The following is a 21,076-nucleotide window of genomic DNA, read 5'->3' as shown; positions in this document are numbered from 1 at the left end:
CTGAAGGATGCGGTGTTGGTAAGACTACCAAGCTCAGGAGAGCAGGGTAACTAACTGTCATGGCATTGAAAAATATAGGAATTTATGTTGTACTAAATTCACCCGAATATTTATAGAGCCTCCTATGGGGCCTTAGTGCATTCACATGCTCTCAAAGATACATCTGAAGCTAAACAGCCATCTGGACGGGTGAATAAAGAAAAATTAACTGTATTAAAAGGGGATGGCGGCATCCAAAGGCAAGGGCTACACAGCGCTGAGCCAAACAGTATTGGATCCATGATGGGAGCAAAATATACTCGGGACAGTGAAACAAGGAGGAGCCTAGGATAGAAGAAGCAACAGGAGAGCCCAGGCTGGGCTGCTGTGGCTCCCTGGGGAGCCAGAGAGAGAAAGGGGGGCCTTGGAGCAGGTCCAGGGGGTAAACCCGGGACGAGCTGCCGCTGCCCTTTGGTCCCCTTTTGCAAGTCTCATGGGGTCCCCTCGGAGGAGAGAAGGAAATGGCACTGGCGCGCTCCCCTGGGTGGTAGGGGATAGCATGTGCTGGGTCCTGTGTCCTGAGCATATTTATCTCTTTCTTATAGGCGGGAATCTCAGGGGAGGTCTCAGAGGAGGGTCAATAGAATATTCAGCAGCTTTCCGGGGGTGCTCCTTCAGCATCCTGGTCTCCACTGATTGGTCAGTAGGTTATTAATCAATGGTTCTGGTCCTGAGGCAGCTACAGCATCACTTGTCTGGTTTCACAGCTTTTCTGGGCCTGGAGCTGAAATACAGCTGAGGCCTAGACGTTATCTTTGGGGAGGAAAGCTCAGGGGGTCTAAACTGAATGACCAATGATATGCTGGGGGAGGATAGGCCATCCTGGGGACAAAGTTCTTGCTTTCCCAGTTTCACCCCTTGCTAGGCATTGGGGGCTTCCTGCCTGGGTGAGTTTCTGTACCCTAGTTTCTGCACCTGGCCCACCTAACAAATACCACCGAATTTTTTTTTAACCATACAACACTTATTTGTACAAGACACCCTTCTCAGTGATTTGTCATGTAATCCTCATAAAAACCATGAGGTAGGTAAAACTATTGTCCTCATTAACTGATGAGGACACAGGCAGAGAACAGATGAGCTGGTCTTCAGGTAGGATTGTCTAGTTCTAGATTCTGTGCTGTTAACCAATACACTATGTCTTTGCTGCTGGCATTTCAATTTAATGATCCACAGCAAGTAAATATTCGAATGTATCACTTTTTGCCCACCTGCCTAATATTTTTGTGTTTCTCCTTCTAAGCTTGAAATAAATTCTGTTTCCATTAAATATTAATTTATATGTTTTTAGGAAGGGTTTTTAGGAAGGGTTTTAAGGGTTATACTTAGAGCAAATAACTAATCCCTACACGTTTAAAACTAATTTTTCCAAATTAAATCTTTCCAGCATAGTCCCAATACAGGTAGACAGTCAGCAAGTCTTTTTAATGATTCATTAATTGGTTGATTGTATCAATGAATGAATATATGCTTATTAGAATAAAGAAACACAAAACTAAATAAAATTTCGCAATATTTGTGTCTATCCATAAAAGCTTTAAGGGCATGAAGTCAATTTCTTATTTATTTATTATTTATTTATTTATTTATTTATTTATTTATTTATTTATTTATTTATTCAACATCCAAAAGTATTCTTATTTATTTATAAGAGAACCATTATAATATCATAAAGTGATCTTTACTTCATATGTACTATGAAAGTGGACTTAGTCACTTGTGAATATCCATCTTCCCAGTATTTCCTGTTACTTCATTCACAATTTGACTAGTGACATAACAGAGAAGTGAAGACCTGATTTTTTCTCTTTATACACTATACCAAGGATGTTCAATCTCATTCTACGACACACTGCTTCCATATAATTTTACTGTGCAAGTCAAGCCAGATGCCCTAGAGCTAACTTAGATTCCTCCCTTTTCTACATTTTCTTTGCCCATGATTATAACTTCTCTAATTAATCATTTACTTCTATTTTCTGTGCCTCTGCCTTCATGTAGACGCTCATTAAGTCCTTCCTGAATTATAGCAGTGAGGTCCTATTTGGTCTCTAGGCCCTTCCTCCTCCAATTCCACCTTTACATATCTAAGAAAAGAATCTCTCTAATCTGAGAAGTCATCATTTATTCCACAATGAAAACCTTTGGTATTCCTACTGCAGTCAGGAGAAGGGCCCAGTTCCTTAGCAAGTTGCTGTGGCTCTCTAGGTTCTTACCTGGGCAAACAGTCAGAGTTAAAAGAATATTTGCGTAATGAATGAATAAGAAAAATTTTTTAAAAAAATATTTGTAATTAAACAACAATCGGGACAATTTAAATATCAACAGTCTCAACTAAGATTTTTTTAGAATAAACTTGTTAGCAGCCATGGAAATAAAAAATGACGGATTGCCCTAGCCAGTTTTGCCCAGTGGTTAGAGTGTCGGCCTGCAGACTGAAGGGTCCCGGGTTTGATTCCGGCCAAGGGCACGTACCTCGGTTGCAGGCTCCATCCCTGGCCCCAGTTGGGACACATGCGGGAGGCAACCAATCTATATGTCTCTCTCACATCGATGTTTCTCTCTCTCTCCCCCTCCCACTCTCTCTGAAAAGCAATGGAAAAAATATTCTCAGGAGAGGATTAAAAAAAAAAAAAAAGAGTGACAGATCGTGTGAGGCTCATATATTATGTTTTGCTGATTTTTAATTATGCACATTACTTTATGCCTAGGGTGAATTATATTTTGGAGGATGAAAACTAAGGAATACGATTATATAATTTTTACTTCTGCATGGAAGTCCACTGCTAAAATAACTACAACAGAAATAGAATCTTCTACAAAAATCCTGTACTGAACCATTCAAATCTAACAATATTTTGATGCGAGCTTAAAGAAGAGATGAAAATAATTTTCAATTTTATTCTTTTATTATTATTATTAATAAGTGTTGCTTGAATCCTGGCCAAGGATTTTGAGGCTAACACAGGACTCAGCAGAAAGGAAAGTCCTGTGATTGATTGATCATGTGTGCTATGGGCATGGGAGTGGGGAGTTATAAATAATATGCCATATTTACTCGCCATGACTAACATGCTGCTTAAAGTTTTTAAAGATAGTGTTTACTTGGAAGATATTTAAGGAGAGCTGCTTAGATACTAAAAGTATCTTACCCTGTGGCATTTGTTATTGCCTATTCTAGATTTCTACGTAAGCGACCTGTTGAATGAAATTATTTGATGTTATCTGTCTGAACGTTGAAAAGTATCTGTTGAAAGTAGATTTATTTGATGTTGGAAGAGTTTATTTTCTGTGTGAAGTATAAAATTACTGTTATAATGTCTTAAAAGATATTTGCACATCGAAAAGGCAATGAATTAATAGCAAAAGAAGCATTAAAATATTATAATTTATAATCAATTTACAAGAAGATGATATTGTATGATACAACAGAGCACAGATTATAGAAACTAACAAACCAAAGTTTAAATGTTAGCACTGTTATTTACAAGAGATGTAACTTACACAAATTACTTAGTGTTTAAATACTGTCAATGTCACCCCAATAAATTCAATAAAATAAAGAATTCCTGAAAATCAGGGGGAAAAAGCAAGAAAGAAAGAAAGAAAGAAAGAGAGAAAGAGAGAAAGAGAGAGAGAGAGAGAGAGAGAGAGAGAGAGAGAGAGAGAGGGAGGGAGGGAGGGAGGGAGGGAGGGAGGGAGGGAGGAAGAAAAGTGAGAAAGAAGTGAGAAAGAAAGAAGTGAGAAAATAAGTGTAAACTGCCTGTCACTTAATAAGGACACAGTGAAGATGAGTGTTCCTGTAGTCTCCCTTACTATACTTTTGGTAATTCCATTCTTGAAACAATTTTCCTAGCTTAAATGATGGTGCTGTAACATATCATTGTTTGATAATACTCCCCAGTGAACATCAATCAATCATGTAGTTATTGAACACACACAACCCCCTGAGCTGAACGGAGAATGCAAAAAAAAAATAAAAATGAACATAGTATAATTCCTGTCCTGGTGAACAATAAACAATCAGTCCAGGAAACAGACATTTACCCTGATAAGTTTCCCTATGGACCCAACAATTAGAGAGGAATAAAGACCTGTGCACCAGTGGGGGAGAAAACTACCTCAGGACTTGAAACATGCTTCAACTTGAGTTGATGTCTGGGTAAGATTTTGAAGTAGAAGTAAGATTTCATAATGTGGGGAAGAGGAGCAGTGTTTCAGCTGAAGGGAAACTCATGAGAAAACCCGCGGACCCATGGGAAAGACGCCACGGCCAAGGGGAAGAAGGTGTGACAGCAGATAGCAGGGGGTGGATGTGCAGAGGAGACGAAGCTGTAAGAGAGGATGTGGAGACATGCCCCAGGGTCTGTAAACCCAGTCACAGAGCTTGGAGTTTATCCTGCAGACAATGGGGAGTCAACAGCAACTTCAAAGGAAGCCATTGACATCCGTTCTGTCTTGGGGAAGTTAATTCTCTTGGCTGTGAGAAGAATGATCTGATTTGCCTGGAAATAAAAATGGACTGACAACAAAGAGACTAGTGAAGAGATATTATTAGAGTCCATGATAGAAATGACAAGGAGGTAAAAAACAAACAAAAAAAAGTGGGTACTTATCAGGACAACTCCATATTGTTCAATGGAGAAAATGGTGACACTAAATTTAAATAGCAAAATCAAAGAGAGAAGATGTTTTGAAAGAAGGAAAGTGAGTTAAGTTTTGAACATTTTTGGAATATTTGGCAGAAATGTAGGTGATAGGTCCAGGTGGAATATCTAAGAAATATCAGTAAGATATTTAGAAAAGAGGCTCTGAGTTTAGGATTTAGATTTGAGTATAAAATATAGAGTTGCTATGAAAGGATTGGAGAGATAAATTAGCTGATGCCTAGGATTATAATTTTGAAAATATTCATGTCATAGTACAAAATTTAGTGGAGGGGATAGTGAGTGGACCTGTATTTGGGAAATAGGAGAGGAGCAGCTAGAAAGATAGCTGTTGCACTAAGGTGAGGTTAGGGTTTCTAGAAGAAGAAAGGAGTCAACAGTATCGAAAGCAGCATCTGGATAGAAGATGAGGCATGGCCTGAGATATTTAGGTTATGCTGATTATGCTGTTTGACTTAGGAAACTACAAGTTGTTTATTTTTTCTTCAAGGTTGCACGTTTGTGGTTTGTGATCTTCTGTACAGCACAGCTTCTTCAATTTGATTATGCCTTGGAACCACCTGGGGGTCCTGTGAACATGCAGATTCCGATTCAGTAGGTCCAGATGAGACCTGAGATTCAGTATTTCTAACAAGCCCCAGGTGGGGCCTATTTTTGTTGGTCTATGGACAGCGCTTTGAGTAGCAAGACTCTGGTGGTTAGTGAAGTGATCACAATTCAGGATGTTTACTCTGAGAAGCTGTCTTTCCTTGCAGTAAATGGATATTACAGTCCCATATGGGAATTTAACTGATGCTGGATTAGAAAGTTCTGGCAGTTTGCATCTTTCTGTGTATTGGACACCAGATGAGTTCCATCCTTTTTTTTTTTTTTTTTTTTAAATTGGGTGTCTCTAGTCCCCTTTTACCTTACATGTTAGGGGAAATAAAAAGCATTCCTTTGATATTCCACTTTATCAGGTAGATGAACTGATACTCCCTTTAGTAGAACCCACAGTGAGTCTCGAAATATTTATTTCTTTTGTGCTTTTGTTCCTGGTATTTTTGCCACTCATTAGCTTGGAGTCTCATTTGACAGCATTTCAGGAAAAAAATATGCAATCTTCAGTCCAGATGTCTGAAAATCCATAGTTTACTGGTGTTCTGACTTTATTTTTCTACCCCACTTGCCTCAGAGCTGTGTCTACATGTTCCTTGTGTCTGTTTTACTAATAAATTGTGTTAGCAATACCTACTCACCTGCTTTTTACTAGTCTGTTCTTAAATCTGAAACTTGGGAAATGGTATCAAGCACTCTGGAGGGAAAAAAAAATGCTTTTTTGCTGTGTAGGTTGGGGTGGTGAACGCACAACACAGTGTACGGATGATGTGTTGTGGAATTGAGCACCTGAAATCTGTATAATTTTGTTAATCAGTGTCATCCCCAAAAATTCAATATAAAGGATAAATAAATAAGTAAATAAATATCCATTAATTTAAAAAAATAAGAAAAATAAAGGGAGCTAGAGGCGGTGTGGGAAGTGTTGGGAGCTTGAGTTACTGTGGAAAAAATGCAAACTGAACAAGAACCTAGATGCAAATGACACGGTATTGATGGAACATCCGCAGTGATTAAAAGAAAAAGGGGGAGAATCAATTATTGAGGTTTCAGAGAAAATGGTGATGCTGCAAAGAGAAATCAAGAAACTAAAGGAAGGCTCTGGTTAGAACTTGGCTAATACAAGAAGGAAAGTGGCGAGTTTCATATGGTGATTTTGAGGGTCATGGAAACGGACGTCTTTTACTCAGTTGATATTCATGGCTGGGAGTATGTTGCAGACATTAATTCTAAGTTTCTAGTACATTTTACTTGAAATCTTGGGTAAGAAACAAATTACTAAGTGAAAGAATACTTGTAAGTGTTTGAGGAAAGAGGGCATAAGAAAATCATTTCTTTGAGAGCTGGATTAAGGAAGAGGGCCTTTGAGGAAATGAGAAAATGGGCAAGAATGACGGGGGGCAAATCCCATGAGCTTCTTGGTATGACAGCCGGGAAAGAGAGAGCTCGAAAAGGGCAGGGGGAAGGAGGCCAGACACAAAGATGTTACAGTGAGAATCGAATACCACTCTGTGTCCTTCAAGTAACAGTTTTCACATACAAGGGGAGCGGGGCAAAAGCCAAGTTTCAAGAGATTAAAGTATGAGGGCTTGGTATAAAAATATAGGCAGCGAGTATCCTCTTGTAATACATTGGAAAACACGCATGGGCCATAAAACCAAATCGATTTTGTCCAAGGCCGTTGACCTCTCTAAATTTTGTTGTTGGCTTTTCACTTTTCTACTAGAAATGATGATATTTCTTAAAGTCATGGAGGAAACCCCAGTGAGGTAGCTTCAATTCCATGGAGGAAAGTCCACTGTTTTATTGCCGTCACTCCTGCTCATATTTGTGTTCACTTTGGAGAGTTACAGGATAAGCCACAGTGGCGAACCTTTAGGTAGTTCTCTTACTCTTGGATTGACACAGTAAACTGAGAAGTTCACAAAAGATTTTCTTTACTTTAGGTGCTTTTTTTTTTAAATTTAAATTTGAAATTAATTTTCTCATTTCATTGAGACACTTGATTTTTATTTTAAATTATCCTCTGTTTTTATTGTTACTTAGGTAGTTTGGCCACTTGTGGCCAGTTGACTCAGTGTCCAGTGTGCTTAGAATACAGAAAGCAATACTATATACAAATAATAACATATCTCAAATCAAATGTGAAAAACAAGTGCTCTGTGAACCTAAAAATCTTCCTAGACATGAGGATTTAGTCCTGTCTAACCAGGCAGTTTTAAGGGCTTGCAGGTTCCTGCCACAGACTTGCTCGGTGGAGTAAGAGTTAACTTGGGAAATACGTCATCACCTTAAGAAATCCACCCTTTGAGTAGGATACCCTCTGCTTGGCAGCAAAGCAGCTGGATCCACTGCAGCAGGGCTCCAAGCGACCCTTCTACCCTGGTTCCAATGCCCCATGTTGTTCCTGTTTCCTTGGAGGCCTTGGAAACTGCATGCAACAGTGTTCATGTAGAGTCATCCCAGTTCACCTGAGAGGTGATTCTTCACACAGGCATCAGTCACCCCATAACCATGCCAGGGTGCGTTGACATGTTTCAGGTCTACTGGGTCTTACCATATCCTTCAGAACACCAATTTCAGACCCCTTGGGTAATTCAGAAGTCAATTTAACTTAAAGTACACATTTTCATTTTGTTTATAAAGTAGTTACTGCTCTTTAAGACTTGGGTTAAATAATGTGTTCTTGTGTGGTTTTTATCAGAGATTTTTATGTTAAAATTATTAAGAATTATAATTTGAGAATGCCCAGAAGTTGTCATGAGTAGTTGTTCAGTTTGTTTTTGAAGAATTTAACTTAACTTTAATCTCAAGTTGTGCATAACTCTTTCCTCAGAAAAAAACATTTGTATAGTTTATTTCTTTAAAACGCTCTATCTAGGATGAAAGAGCAACAGTAAATTATTAGAAACCAGATAGTTTAACCAGGTGGTTTTGAAAATCACATTTAGGTTAAAACAGCAAATTAGAAGAGTCTATTAAAGAAAATAATGACTCATTTCATACTCTTATTTTCATGTTAACTTTTTGAGGAAGAGATCTTTCTATTGTATAAGTCAAACTTTAGCTTTCCTAAAGTTTCCATAGTTATTTACAAAGATTAAATATTGTATAAGGTGAAATAATACAACTTAAAATAATATGAATAATATCACACAGGCTTAATTTTAAAGTCAGCGATGACACACTTTTTTACAGGGGCGGACTGCATTATTTCATAGTGTGTTCATAATCAAATGTCATGGTATATATGTTGCATTATCATAATTTTCTAATTAATTTATTCTTTGTACATGTGTATACATGTTCCAATTGCATTTCATTAACTCATAGTTTTCTTGTAAGTTTGTGCCTTCTTTTCATGTTCAAAGAATCTCTTTAATTCAATTTCTCTGTTTCTCCTCATACAGTCTGGCAGCCAGATATGCAACTCAGTCTAATCACAGTGGAATTGCAACCAGTCAAAAAAAGCCTACTAGGTCAGTTAATATCTCTAATGTATTGCTTATTAGTGATAATAAAGTAAATGCCCCGTGATACTTTGTCCTGTCATTCTAATTGTTTTTGAAAATTACATACTTCTGTATAAAAAGTTTAGAGGACTGATCTTCCAAGAGGATATTCTTATGCAGTCTCGGGGATGAGTGTGTGTGTTAGATCATTGAAGTGGGGCTTGACTTCGTATAATCTAGTTTTGTTGCACATAGTGCTCCAGCTGGGCTGAAGCCTAGGTTCCAGGCTTAGAGAGGGTCAAGGAAAAAACCGCTTGGAAGGACCCATTTCAGGTCACGGAATCTGGAAGTTATGCACGAAGGTTATGATTGCTTTCTAAGATAGGCATGCTGTAATCATTGCACATTTTGAAGCAGAACTAAGAAACAGTGGCAGATTTTTGTGGCACCAGGTCAGCCTGGACTGTTCTTTTATCTATAATAGATATAATGTTTGCTTCTTTATGATATATGTATTCTAAAGACAGTCTGTTATAATAAATGACATTTTGTTATGTACTGTTTGGAAAATACTGGTATATAAAAATGTGTGGAAAGTGGCTCTCTTTTCACTGTGAAGTTGCTGAAGGCTTGATGGTGGCATGGAACAGCTGAGTGAAGCCACAGCAATGTGTCTCGCACCCCTGATTATTATGTGACTGTGCCTCTCACTCACTGGGGAAGTATCTCCGGGTGGTTTGCTAGTCAGTGCTGTGATGAGTCATAGTACAGTGACTGCTTATGATGCCTTGACTTGAGGTATGTGCTTTACCCCTGGCCTTGATTTTCTAAGTTATGTTCATTTCCATAGTAATTAAAATTATTTTGGAGAGACAAAGTAAAAGGGTATTTAATTAAAATTAGAAGACATGTTATACATTACAGTGTGCAAAGAACAGTGACCTGCCATGTGCACAAGTATTTTTATTACCACTTCTAAGACTGATGCTCATAAAATATATTTTAAGGACTTTGATTTAATAGAACATCTCTATTTCTTTTTTTTTTAACTTTATTCTCATTTCTCTTTTTATTACTTTGACAAATGATCTGGAGCTCTGGCTGCCTGTCAAATGAGGGTAATGAGAAGAGCAAATGGATTTTTTAATTTGTTTTCCTGAGAACTAAAGATCACTTGGCTTCATGGGTCACAGTAAAGATTAAAATGCCTTCTAATTGCTTTCTAGAAACAGATCAACTTTTATTGCAAGCAGGACAGTTTTTCACAAAGTTAGTTTATACATGTGAGTTTGGAAAGAACTTTCTAAATCTATGATTGTGTCTACAGGAACACTTTTCAGATTTATTATGATTGGGATGTTTGGCCAAATTAATTAGTTGAGTCCTTTCTGCACCGGGCAGTCATGGGCTCTCAAAATCCCTGTGTCTGTGGTTAGTGTGCTTTACTTACAACGTCTGTTGATCAATTTGAACAAAAGTTTAATTGCTGGAATCATTTGGAAAAAATTCTAATCTTGTGTATGACACAAACTCTCATTAGCAAAATAGCTGATGAGATCTTTATCAGCCACATGTATCTAAACTCTAAAATACAGTCAACATTTTGAAACTATTAACTATTCCAAGAAATCAGCACTTCTGTTTTTAAGCTGCTATTTGTGTTTTCCCGATGTTCATTCCATTTTGCAATACCTATTACTATAAAAAAGTATTTATGTTATTTAAGCATTCAATTTCCTAATAATCTATGGAAATAATATATTAAGTAATATCATAAATTGAAATAATTTGTGCAATGTGACTTAAAATGTGAATATTGTCACAACCAATTGTGAAATTGTGCTATATTAGACACCAGTGTAACAGATATAAAACAAAGTGTCTTTTATTTTAGACACTTTGTAAATAAGAACAGTAAAAAAATTCAATGATGTTTTATAATTCTGGGTTATTTTTGTTTTTTTCTTTTAAAATAGAAATGATCACAGCAGTACACAGTGGCACTCACATGGTGGCAGCAAATACTAGCAAAATCGCTGGCAACCTTTACTTTCATGCATTTAAATGTGTCTCAGAATGCCACAATTAGTTCCTCATTTCTAGTTTTTAATTTGCGTGGATTGAGTTTATTATATATACAATATATGTTAATATAAAATAAAGTACAGTAATTGCACATTTTAGGCATAATTCATGGGGAAAAAATTGATACTTGAAATTTTAATATGGAAACTGTTTAAACAGTCAAATAAATGATCCAAACTGATATTTATAGTTCAAATAAAATAACTGTAGATTATAACTTCTTGTCCAACTTCCCCTAATTTCAAGACAGTCTGCATATATTTCCTAAGGTCCTGTCCTTCATACATGAAGAACAGCTAAAGCCACTGTCACTGTAGATGCATTTTAAATTGTCTTTCTGCTAACAGAAATTTTCTTCTGAGAGCTGCAATCTTTCTTGTGATATTGCCTCTGTGATCAGTTGGCCACATTTGAGAGATGAAGTCTAGATGCTTACTTTGGGCAAGAGAATGAAAGTTTTTATGAGAGTCAGATCGGTCAAAAATAAATTAGCTCGTGACCTTGCTCTGCACTCCAAGTTGTAGAGGAGCTAACTAGCTCAGATATTTAATAAATTTTTACTGTTTGCAGTTGGTTCGGTAACTTCATTCTTCTTGTTATTGCCATGCAAGTTGATTTAGGACACAGCTACCGAAGATAAAAACAAATGCCCATATAGCTTAACAAATGCAGGTACTGATTAATGCCCTGAGAACATAATAAAGCTAAGTGTCATTATTTCTCTTGCTTTTTATGTAATTGTTACAGTATATTTAGTCAATTTCTTATTCATCAGGGTGTGGTATGATTTTTTTCTGTTAAAGGTGACTTTATTTCTAATCACTCTATATTATTAATATACTTTGGAGCCATAGTTACTGGAAAATGAAACAGGATTTTTCTGAAGATTCTCAAACCTTGTGTTTAGCTAGTTATTTGTCACTTAAAGCAACATTTTCCTCTACGTAGATTTTAGAACATCGTAGGTTATGATTTTCCCATGAACTCTTCCCTGCTCAGAACCTTCTGCTCTACAGCTTTTCATAAGGCACAATAATGATGTAATTTTTCTTATACTATTTCAGGCTTCCAGGTCCCTCTAGGGTGCCCGCTGCAGGCAGCAGCAGCAGCAAGGCCCAGGGAGCCTCTAATTTAAATAGGAGAAGTCAGAGCTTTAACAGCATTGACAAAAACAAGCCTCCAACTTATGCAAATGGCAATGAAAAAGGTAAGCGGTAGCCTGTCACAGCGTGATGGCCTCAGTCTAACCTACCTGTGTTGTAAATTACATGCTAAATCGAATATTTAAGCAGTGTTAAAGCTTTTGGATTGGAAATGTTACCAGTGAAGTCTCCTGTGTTTTCTAACTGCCCCTCCTGAATTCCAGCTTTCTTCGGGGCGTTTCTTATCTGAAGAACATTTTAAGGAAACAGACTCATTTATGTGAAAGTGGTTAATTATATACAGTATAAAATCTGTTTCTCAAAATAGTTTCTCCCGGATGCATCTAATTAGCATTTTCTTTTGTCTTCTCATGTTTTATGAACATTTATCCTGACATCATAAATCCGTATTAAATTTATTGGAATCCTTAGCTTTAGTTAACATAAATAAGTACCATGGCGTTTGGAGCAGTTAAGGTTGGGGCATCAAATTCTGAGACATAATTATGATGGGTGTTTAATCTTTGAAAGCAGCAGGACACAGAAATATTATAACTGTAGTTTTCCTAAAGGGACAAATTATTCATGTTTATTTTCTTGAAAGAATGCAAAATAGAAATATCAAAACTCACAGTTATCAGGAAGAAAGGACACATAGTAGAGGTCTGTGCTGAAGCCAGATTATGTATTAACCTAACGGTGTACAGGTCTCTGTAATGTACAAAATGCGCATTTAAAGAGGAGCTGACTTGATGCATCTCACTGTGGATCGTGTGTACAAGCAAGAAAGTATGTAGTTTACACCTAAACCATGAGAAAATAAAGATCCTATACTATTGTGTGACTGTGTGAGGGACTAGGGCATTCTGCTGGATTTTGAGGTAGCATTTTCAAATCAACAGAATTTTAACTTCTCTTCATGATACATGCAACAAGACATGAAATTCAAAAATGACAAATATGCTTAGTCAATAGAACAGCTGGCAAATTTGGTTTAACTAATTGAACCAAGTAGGAACTTTTTTGCTAAGATTACATTTCAAATTATTTCCTATAGATGATCTGATTGGACAACTCTCTCTTACTCAGACATGAGTTGACAGGGGTAATCTATGAATTAGGTATTTTTGCAAGAATTTCCCATCTACTAACACAAAACTGGACAGACCATAAATCCCTGAAAGCAGACCAATGTGTCTTGATCCCTGAAATATCCCCAGTTTTTTAGTTGAATGGAAAAAGAAGAATATAGTGGGTATTTGGAAGTTAGGTGTTTGTCTTTAAAATATAGAATAAAACCATTAATTAAAGAACCTGAGATATATTACTGAAGACTTATACTTTTCCTGGGGAAAAGTGGGAAAACAATTCCTTACCAGAAAAAACATTTCCCTCATTTTGTGACTTTCCTCGAAAGTGTATGTGCTGTGAAATTCTCAGGGAAACTAAACCTATTTAGACAAGGAGTTATCCTGAACAGGCTGCTCAATCATATATCCAATTTAGCTATGTGATAGTGCAGTTATATAATATTTTCCCAACCAATTACTAATAACATTGACAAGGAGACCCAGAAATGCTTTGGGTGACTTAACACTTCGATATCACAATGTATCTGAATTTTCTTGTCATGTGAAATAAATTTTAAAAAAATTTCTGGTGTTTTAAAGTAAAAATCCAAGGGTAGGCAAGCAGTGATATTTTTTCATAGTTGTTCAGTCTCTCTTACGTATATTTAGGAAGCAGTACAAAATTAGAAAACAGCAATATTTACAGTAACCACAAGGTGGAGACAGATGACATACATTGTGAGGGTCTTGATCATGAAAAGCAGATAGACTTAGGTCCAGATCTAGAGCAAAAGACAATAGTTTTCATGGTGAGTTAGTCATTATTTTTAATTCTAATTAACTAAAAATTACAAAATATTTAATGTGTATGATCTCACATTCACAAATATTTATAATACCTCAAGTGTAGGCATTAAGTGCCTGAAAGCTGCCAATAATAACTTAAGCGTAAATTTTAGTATATGTGCTGCCGAAGCGAGCACTTTAAGCGTAAATTGTATCATATGATATAGTATAGCCATCTGGAATTTGTTTTACATGCTACATGGCATTTTCTATTAATATGGAGTTGCAAATTTATGTCAATATATCCAATATCAATGTTTATAAATTAATATTTGTGTCATGATATTTTATATTTCAAAAACATTATCTTAAATTATGAGAGCAAACAAAACAATAATAAACATTTCATATGAAACAATTTATAATTTGTTCTTTAGACTATTCCAGTGGTATATCTTTTTTCTGGTATGAATATTTTATTTAACGTTTTTTTTAAATCCTCACCTGAGGATATTTTTCCCATTGCTTTTCAGAGAGAGTGGAAGGGAGAAAGAGAGAGAGAAAAACATCAATGTGAGAGAGACACACTGACTGGTTGCCTCCTGCATGCGCCCTGGCAGGGGTGGGATGGAGCCTGCAACTGAGGCACGTGCCCTTGACAGGGATCAAACCGGGCCAATACTCTAACCACTGAGCAACCTGGCTAGGGCTATTTAACTTTTGACGTGGAGATTTGGTATAACATACCAATACAAGATCCCATCTGCTGACAAGTTGACCTCTGTCAAAACTAGTTTGCTTACATATCCAGGGCATAACTAAGTAAGATGAAAATTAAACAAGAATTTTCAAAGGTTACAGTATTAAAATGACAGAATTCAGAAAGTACTAACTTGAGTATTCTAATCTAATTGCTATTCCTTCTAGTTATTAGAAATCGTAACATTTAAAATTAATAAATTAAGATATTTTACTGGAAGGGTTAACCAGATTCTCTAATATGCTCCCTGAATGCTTGTAAATAGAAACACATTTTCTCCCTTCTTTAACAAGTCTTAGTTGATGAGTTATATGAGTCAGTTGAAGAATCCCTAGAATTTGTAATAGATAGCAAAGGCTTATTCACAATTAAACAATTTCATTTCCCTATTTTAAAAATGCCATTGAAAGCACAGTAGCTTTTCACATGTATGGGATTGTAAAATAGCTTATTTGCGATCTAATTTGCCATCTAATGAAAGGAAATCATAGAGAAACACAGATTGTACTTCAAAAGATACATCTGACATTATTTTAATAATGCTCATTTCACCAAATGAATTAAAATATCAGTGAACATGGCCATCGATTTTCGCCTGCAGAGAAGGCTGCAATAGAAAAGTTGTGATGGAAGGCGATGTCATCCTGCCATTCTGTTGAAATGGAATGCGGGGACACATTTCTCAGAACAAATGGCGAAATGAAGATAGCATTGTTTCCAGAAACCCGTTTCTTTTGAGAGTCCAAGTGTCTTCTCTTGGTGACCTGCCATTCAGAAACGAACAATGAATAATATGTTCTGACACCAGCATTTATCACTTGGCCCATGCACCTGACAAGATTACTCTAGACAGATATATGCTTGAAAGAAAAACCAAATACCTGTTCACTGGAAATCAGGGACCCTGTGAAAATGACGCCCTGGTTCATTTGGACACACATTTTATATCCATAAAGCCAATTATCGTAAGAAATCATTCTTGTTTGACAGAATCTGGATAAGTATGAAAAAGCTTAGAATTATTAGGAATGTTAATATTCCTAGCTTTCTCTGGAATTCGGTTTCTGAATTAGGATCTGTGAACACTATTACTTGACAGAGTTTGTTAGCAGAGAGCTGTTTTCCGTGTTGCTAGGAGACGCCCCAGCGCCAGAGGGCATGCTCCCCCTTTGCATTGTCCCCCCATGTGGTGTGTGCACTGTACCTGTGCATCCTCAAGAGGAGACAGCCTCTCTTCTCCTGAATCCTGATGAGGTACCTTCTGGTGTGGAAGTGTTTACTTTCATTGACACTCAACGTAGCAACATTTTTGATTGAACTTTTAAACTGTAAGGTTTAATATGAATGTTGCATTACTCATGGAATTTTGACTGCTAAAATATAGATATCTAATTCTTAAGTGTTTTCTCTGTTTTTCTTTTGCAGGGGGAATCCTTTGACATTTCTCCCCCTGAGATTAACTAATTGAGGAAGTACTTATTATTTATTTAAATTTAACATTTATTTTATTTTTTTAATCGATTTTTAGCTAGAAAGGAAGAGAGAGGGAGAGAAAAAGAGAAACACTGATGTGAACAATTTACATCCCCTACTGGGGATAGAGCCTACAACCTAGACATGTGCCCTGACAGAACCAAACTGACAAGCTTTTGGTGCACTAAATTTTATTTTAAATTATAGTTTACATTCAATATTATTTTGTATTAGTTTCAGGTGTACAGCATAACGGTTAGACAATCATATACTTTACAAAGTGTTCCCCCTGGATGTTTCCAGTACCCACCTGGCACTATACATAATTATTACAATATATTGACTATTTCCAATGCTGGACTTTACATTCCCATGACTATTTTGTAACTACCAATTTGTACTTTTTAATCCCTTCACAGTTTTCACCCATTTCCCCAACCATCAGTCTTTTCTCTGTATCTGTGAATCTGTTTCTGTTTTGTTTGTTTATTTATTTCATTCTTTAGACTCCACATATAAGTGAAATCATATATTTGTCTTTCTCTGACTGACAACTTATTTCACTTAGGATAATACCCTCTAGGTTCATCCACGCTGTTGTAAATGGTAAGATTTCATTCTTTTTTATGGCTCAGTAATATTCCATTGTAAATATGTCCCACAGCTTTTTTACCCACTCATCTACTGGTGGGCACTTGGGTTGTTTCCAGATCTTAGCTACTGTAAATTATGCTGCTATGAACATAGGGGTGCATAAATTCTGAATGCTACTTTTCTTTTTTTACTTTTTAAATGTTCAAAGGTATTTTGTATTGTGAAATGAGGGTCTAAATTTATTATTTGCCGAACTTATTGCTGTGGCCACATTGATTAATCATTTTTTCCCTTTCACAGTGGTCTGTGATGCTTAAATTGTCCTAAATTTAGCAGGGTACATACATAACACTGAGTACGACACCTGCTACACAGTGAATACTTTCAAAAGCATCTTGCTGTGGTCATTCATGTAGTTGTTACTTTTTGTTACCTTTTGGGTTGAGAACTGGTTTGCTTCCATTTAAGTAATACACTGTTCCATGAGGAAGAGGAGCTAAATAGTTGAGGATGTTCCCTGTATCCTCTCTGAGGCTAATAACACTGTTGGCACCTGGCTCTAGTCTCTAACCCTTGCTAAAGTTCCACAGGGATATCTCCTTAGCTAATCCCCATATGCCTGTTGCGGTTGCCGCATCTACCTCTATGTATCAATTTTAAAACTAGATTGGCATTTTCCCCAGGTCATCAATGTTACGTTTTTGCAAGGTGAGATCATTAAAAATGAACTCTGTGAATTTAGATGTTTTCTAAGCATGAATTAAAATCTATTCTTACATCAGCTCAGATGGATGGTGCAAGCAGGATGCCCAAGGAGATAGTATAGAGGGGTGGGCAAAAGTAGGTTTACTGCTGTGAGTACATGAAACAGAGTTTATTCTTCTATTATTATTTATTAATTATTGTATTATTCATTTGTATTACAACTGTAACCCACTTCTGCCCACCCATGTATATTTTACTGAGTAGAGAGTCTCTTTATGACGTTCTCCTCATTAATACGCTGCTCACTGGGAAAGAAGAAAACCACACTGCGAGGAGTTACCCAGTTCACTGCACTGTTGTGACAAACACGTGACTTTCTGGAGAACTGTCCCAGCAGAATTTTGGGGCATGGGACGAACATATGAAAGGAAGAGAGAGCCAAAGCCTCCAAACTCTGGAGCCCGATGAATCTGAGTTCCAATTTTCATTTTGTCTTTTCTAAGTTTTGCTATCTCTGTGGATTGAAACAAGTTGGTTTCTCTTCCTAAACTTCAGTTGTCTTATTTATAACAAGAAATCATAAGTACAATGCAGATTATTATGGCTTTAAATGAGATACCGTGTTTGAAGACCTTTAAATCTGATACCAAGTATGAAAGTTCTTAGGAAAAGTAGGCAGTTGATAAGTTACATTATTTGGTTGTTGTGGAGTTGGTGATGGCAGATGTGGAAATGGAAGAAGGGGGAGGAAAGGAGAGGGAGAGAATGGAAGACATTTTTCCCTTGGAGGCCAGAGGCAAAAAACAGTGCTGTAGGCACAAATAGGCCCCGCAGCTGCAGGATGAAAACCGACTGCAGGAGTGCCTTTAAATAAGTACGGTGGGTGTCTGTTCTTTCCCCCATAGTCAGATAACAACTCATCCACAGTCAAAAGCTGAGTTATCAACACTCAGAAATGTGTCAGTTTGACCAGCGACTTAATATTGAATATATAAATGGCACAGAAACTAGAATTTGCGGCGACACCCACTCTGTAGGGCGACAGACGCTGTCCTTTCAGCTGGGGCTGTTGTTTAACCTTCACTGTGAGGGGTCCAGAGGGACCCCCGTTACCCCAGCGCCTGCTGATGCACAGCGGCTTATGATTTGCCCTCTTCATGAAACTTGAAGCAGCTCCTTGCTGCTGTCTAGAGACAGGCTGGGGACAGATTTAAGTTGAGCTTAGAGAAGTGTCTTATACGTGTGTGCTCGTCTGAGAACAATTTTACAGCTGTCGCTGTGACTGTGACCGTGGATGCTGTAATTTGCAGTCCCTCCTGTCTCGTTTTTTGGTGCAGCGATACTGAAATTCCTCTCCTGCGCTCGAGCTCCGACGGCGGTGCCTCTGGCTGAGGGCAGCGCGTTTGGAGAGCACCCTGACTGGGTTTCTACCCTTCGCTCCGTCGCCACCAAAGCTCCCAGGCGTGCAAGGGTGGGAATCCCCTGACTTCTTAACCCAGTTGCATAAAAATGGAAGATGCATGTTAAATATGTGGCTAAAATAATGAAATACAGGACATTAGGGAAGCGTAATAGGCTGCTTTTGTTTTCCGTGATCCTTCGCCAGGCGGATGCGGGACTGGCGAAGGTTTCCAGTGTTCAGAGAGGGAAGAATATTGATGTCTCACAGCTATGGGACATGTAACAAATGAAGCCAGTTTGGGTGCTTTCAGAAGAAACAAGCCTTTAAAGCTGCTAATACCAGCAGTTTCCAGGATTTCTGAGTCTTAAACGTCTGCTGCTCAGAACATGGCCTGTGACCAGGAGCACTGATGTCATTTGGAAGCTTGTGAGCAATGTAGCATGTCAGGGTCACTGCAGACCTGTGGCGTCACATGTGATGGTGTTTAGTGAGACCTCAGGCGACTCAGGCACAGTACAGTTTTTGAGAACCACTGTGTTAACCCCTTAGAATGTTAGACATTCTACAACGATGGAGCTTGGGCTCCAGAGACACACAATGTGGGATCAAAGCTGAGCCCCCCCCCCCCCAAATTTCCACATAGTTCCCTAAAAATATTCTATAAAATTCTATAAAAGTTCCTACTGCTTTGAATGCTTACATATCTCCCTTAACTCATCTGTCTTGATTTTATTAAATATGGTACACTGCTTGTGCAACTCTGATCTCTACCATTTTCTTTCCCACATCCTACTCATTTAATATTTAATATATACCACTCATCTTTTATAAGGTATGTTTTCTTTTCTCTGACTAGATTACATGGTGTTTTGGGCTGTCTTGCATAGACTAGCCACTCAGTAAATTTTAACAGATGGTGTGCTTAGATTAAAATTCTATAGATTGAAGGAACCGAAAAGCATTGATCAATATTGCTAGAAATAGTAGAACCATAGAGCCATATCTGTTGGACAAAACTCAGCAAAACAGTGAGGTCATTAACATGTACACAACTCAATGAACTTGAGAAAATTCATTTTGTTTGAAGGTATTCTTAGTTTCCAATTGAATTCAGGCAATTGAGAAATAAAGTTCACTTGATATAATTCAATTAAAGGCATGAATTTGACAATTGCTATTTTCTATGTTTCTGTATTCAAGGAATAATACTATAATTAATGAGCCGTTAAACTTATCCGTATACATTTGAGAAATAGTATAATATAGTTGATAGAATTAACTTAGAATACAAGGTAAATTCAGTTCTCAGTTTATCCCTTACAAAGTGTATAACTGGCGAGGTTGTTTAACCTCTTTGTGCTTTAGCTTCCTTGTATGTACAATGAGGGTGTTAATGAAAACTTTGTGCAGTTGTTGGGAGAACTGAGTTAATGTAAGTCGAATATTTGGTTCAGCGCCTGTCATATAGCAGGAGCTGTGCGCACAGTATAAAACTATGTGTGACTCAGGCGTGGCCTTTGCTCTCCCGGGATGTACAGTGCAGCGGAGCAAACAGGCCCGTTCAGCGGAGTTATAATGGCGATAGTGGAGGAAATAATAAACTATGGGAGGATGCAGAGTAGCCACCTGATCCAGAATTATCGTTAAGATGGTCAGAGGTGGGCGTGGGGATAATGTTTTTGCTTTTGTTGTTGTTTTTTTCCAGATGAAGTAAGGTCAAACTTGAGACTTGAGCAATAAATAGGAATGATTCTGAAGAAAAGTATGGCAGGCATTTCTACCTAGAGGTGGTAGATGTGCTCTTTCTACCAAGAATGATTCAGGTTAGGATGAAACATTAGGACTCTCTGAAAGGGACACATCTGTATGTGAAATACATTTGGAGTTAAATATACTGAAAACAGATAGAGGTAGAAGACTGAAATTCATTCACGGAGAGTGAGCGTATTTGAGACATTGCATCTTTTGAATTTTGTTCTATTTGTCTTAAGTTAGTCAGGAATCCTACAGTTTTTTAGACTACCGTAGTGTTTAAATATGAATTTGGATTCCTAGAAGTGTGGGCACAATTGCTGAATTTACATGAATACTGAAAAAAATTCATCGTCTTATGCTTTAAAGTTTCAATATACCATGTAAACATTTTGACTTTAGTGATCTACTACATTGTAATCTAGTGTATATACATAGTCTTTTATTTAATATGTTTTTGTTGATTTCAGAGAGAGGAAGGGAGAGGGAGAGAGAGATAGAAACATCAATGATGAGAGAGAGTCATTCATCGGCTGCCTCCTGCATGCTCCC

At 37.3% G+C, this 21,076-nt stretch overlaps 1 protein-coding gene across 4 annotated transcripts in view; it reads left to right on the top strand.

The window, feature by feature from the left end:
• NAV3 (neuron navigator 3) overlaps positions 1-21,076 on the top strand; it is a 314,982-nt gene that overhangs the window by 115,104 nt on the left and 178,802 nt on the right. For all 4 annotated transcript variants that reach the window (XM_081125420.1, XM_081125419.1, XM_081125418.1 and 1 more), the window contains exons 6-7: positions 8,714-8,782; positions 11,905-12,047. In XM_081125420.1, the coding sequence (XP_080981546.1) occupies positions 8,714-8,782; positions 11,905-12,047 (212 nt within the window). The remainder of the gene's footprint in view (positions 1-8,713; positions 8,783-11,904; positions 12,048-21,076) is intronic.

Source organism: Miniopterus schreibersii (assembly GCF_964146895.1).
Source record: "Miniopterus schreibersii genome assembly, chromosome: 2".
In the NCBI taxonomy this organism is placed as follows: Eukaryota; Metazoa; Chordata; class Mammalia; order Chiroptera; family Miniopteridae; genus Miniopterus; species Miniopterus schreibersii.
This window is presented reverse-complemented; position numbering and strand designations above follow the sequence as displayed.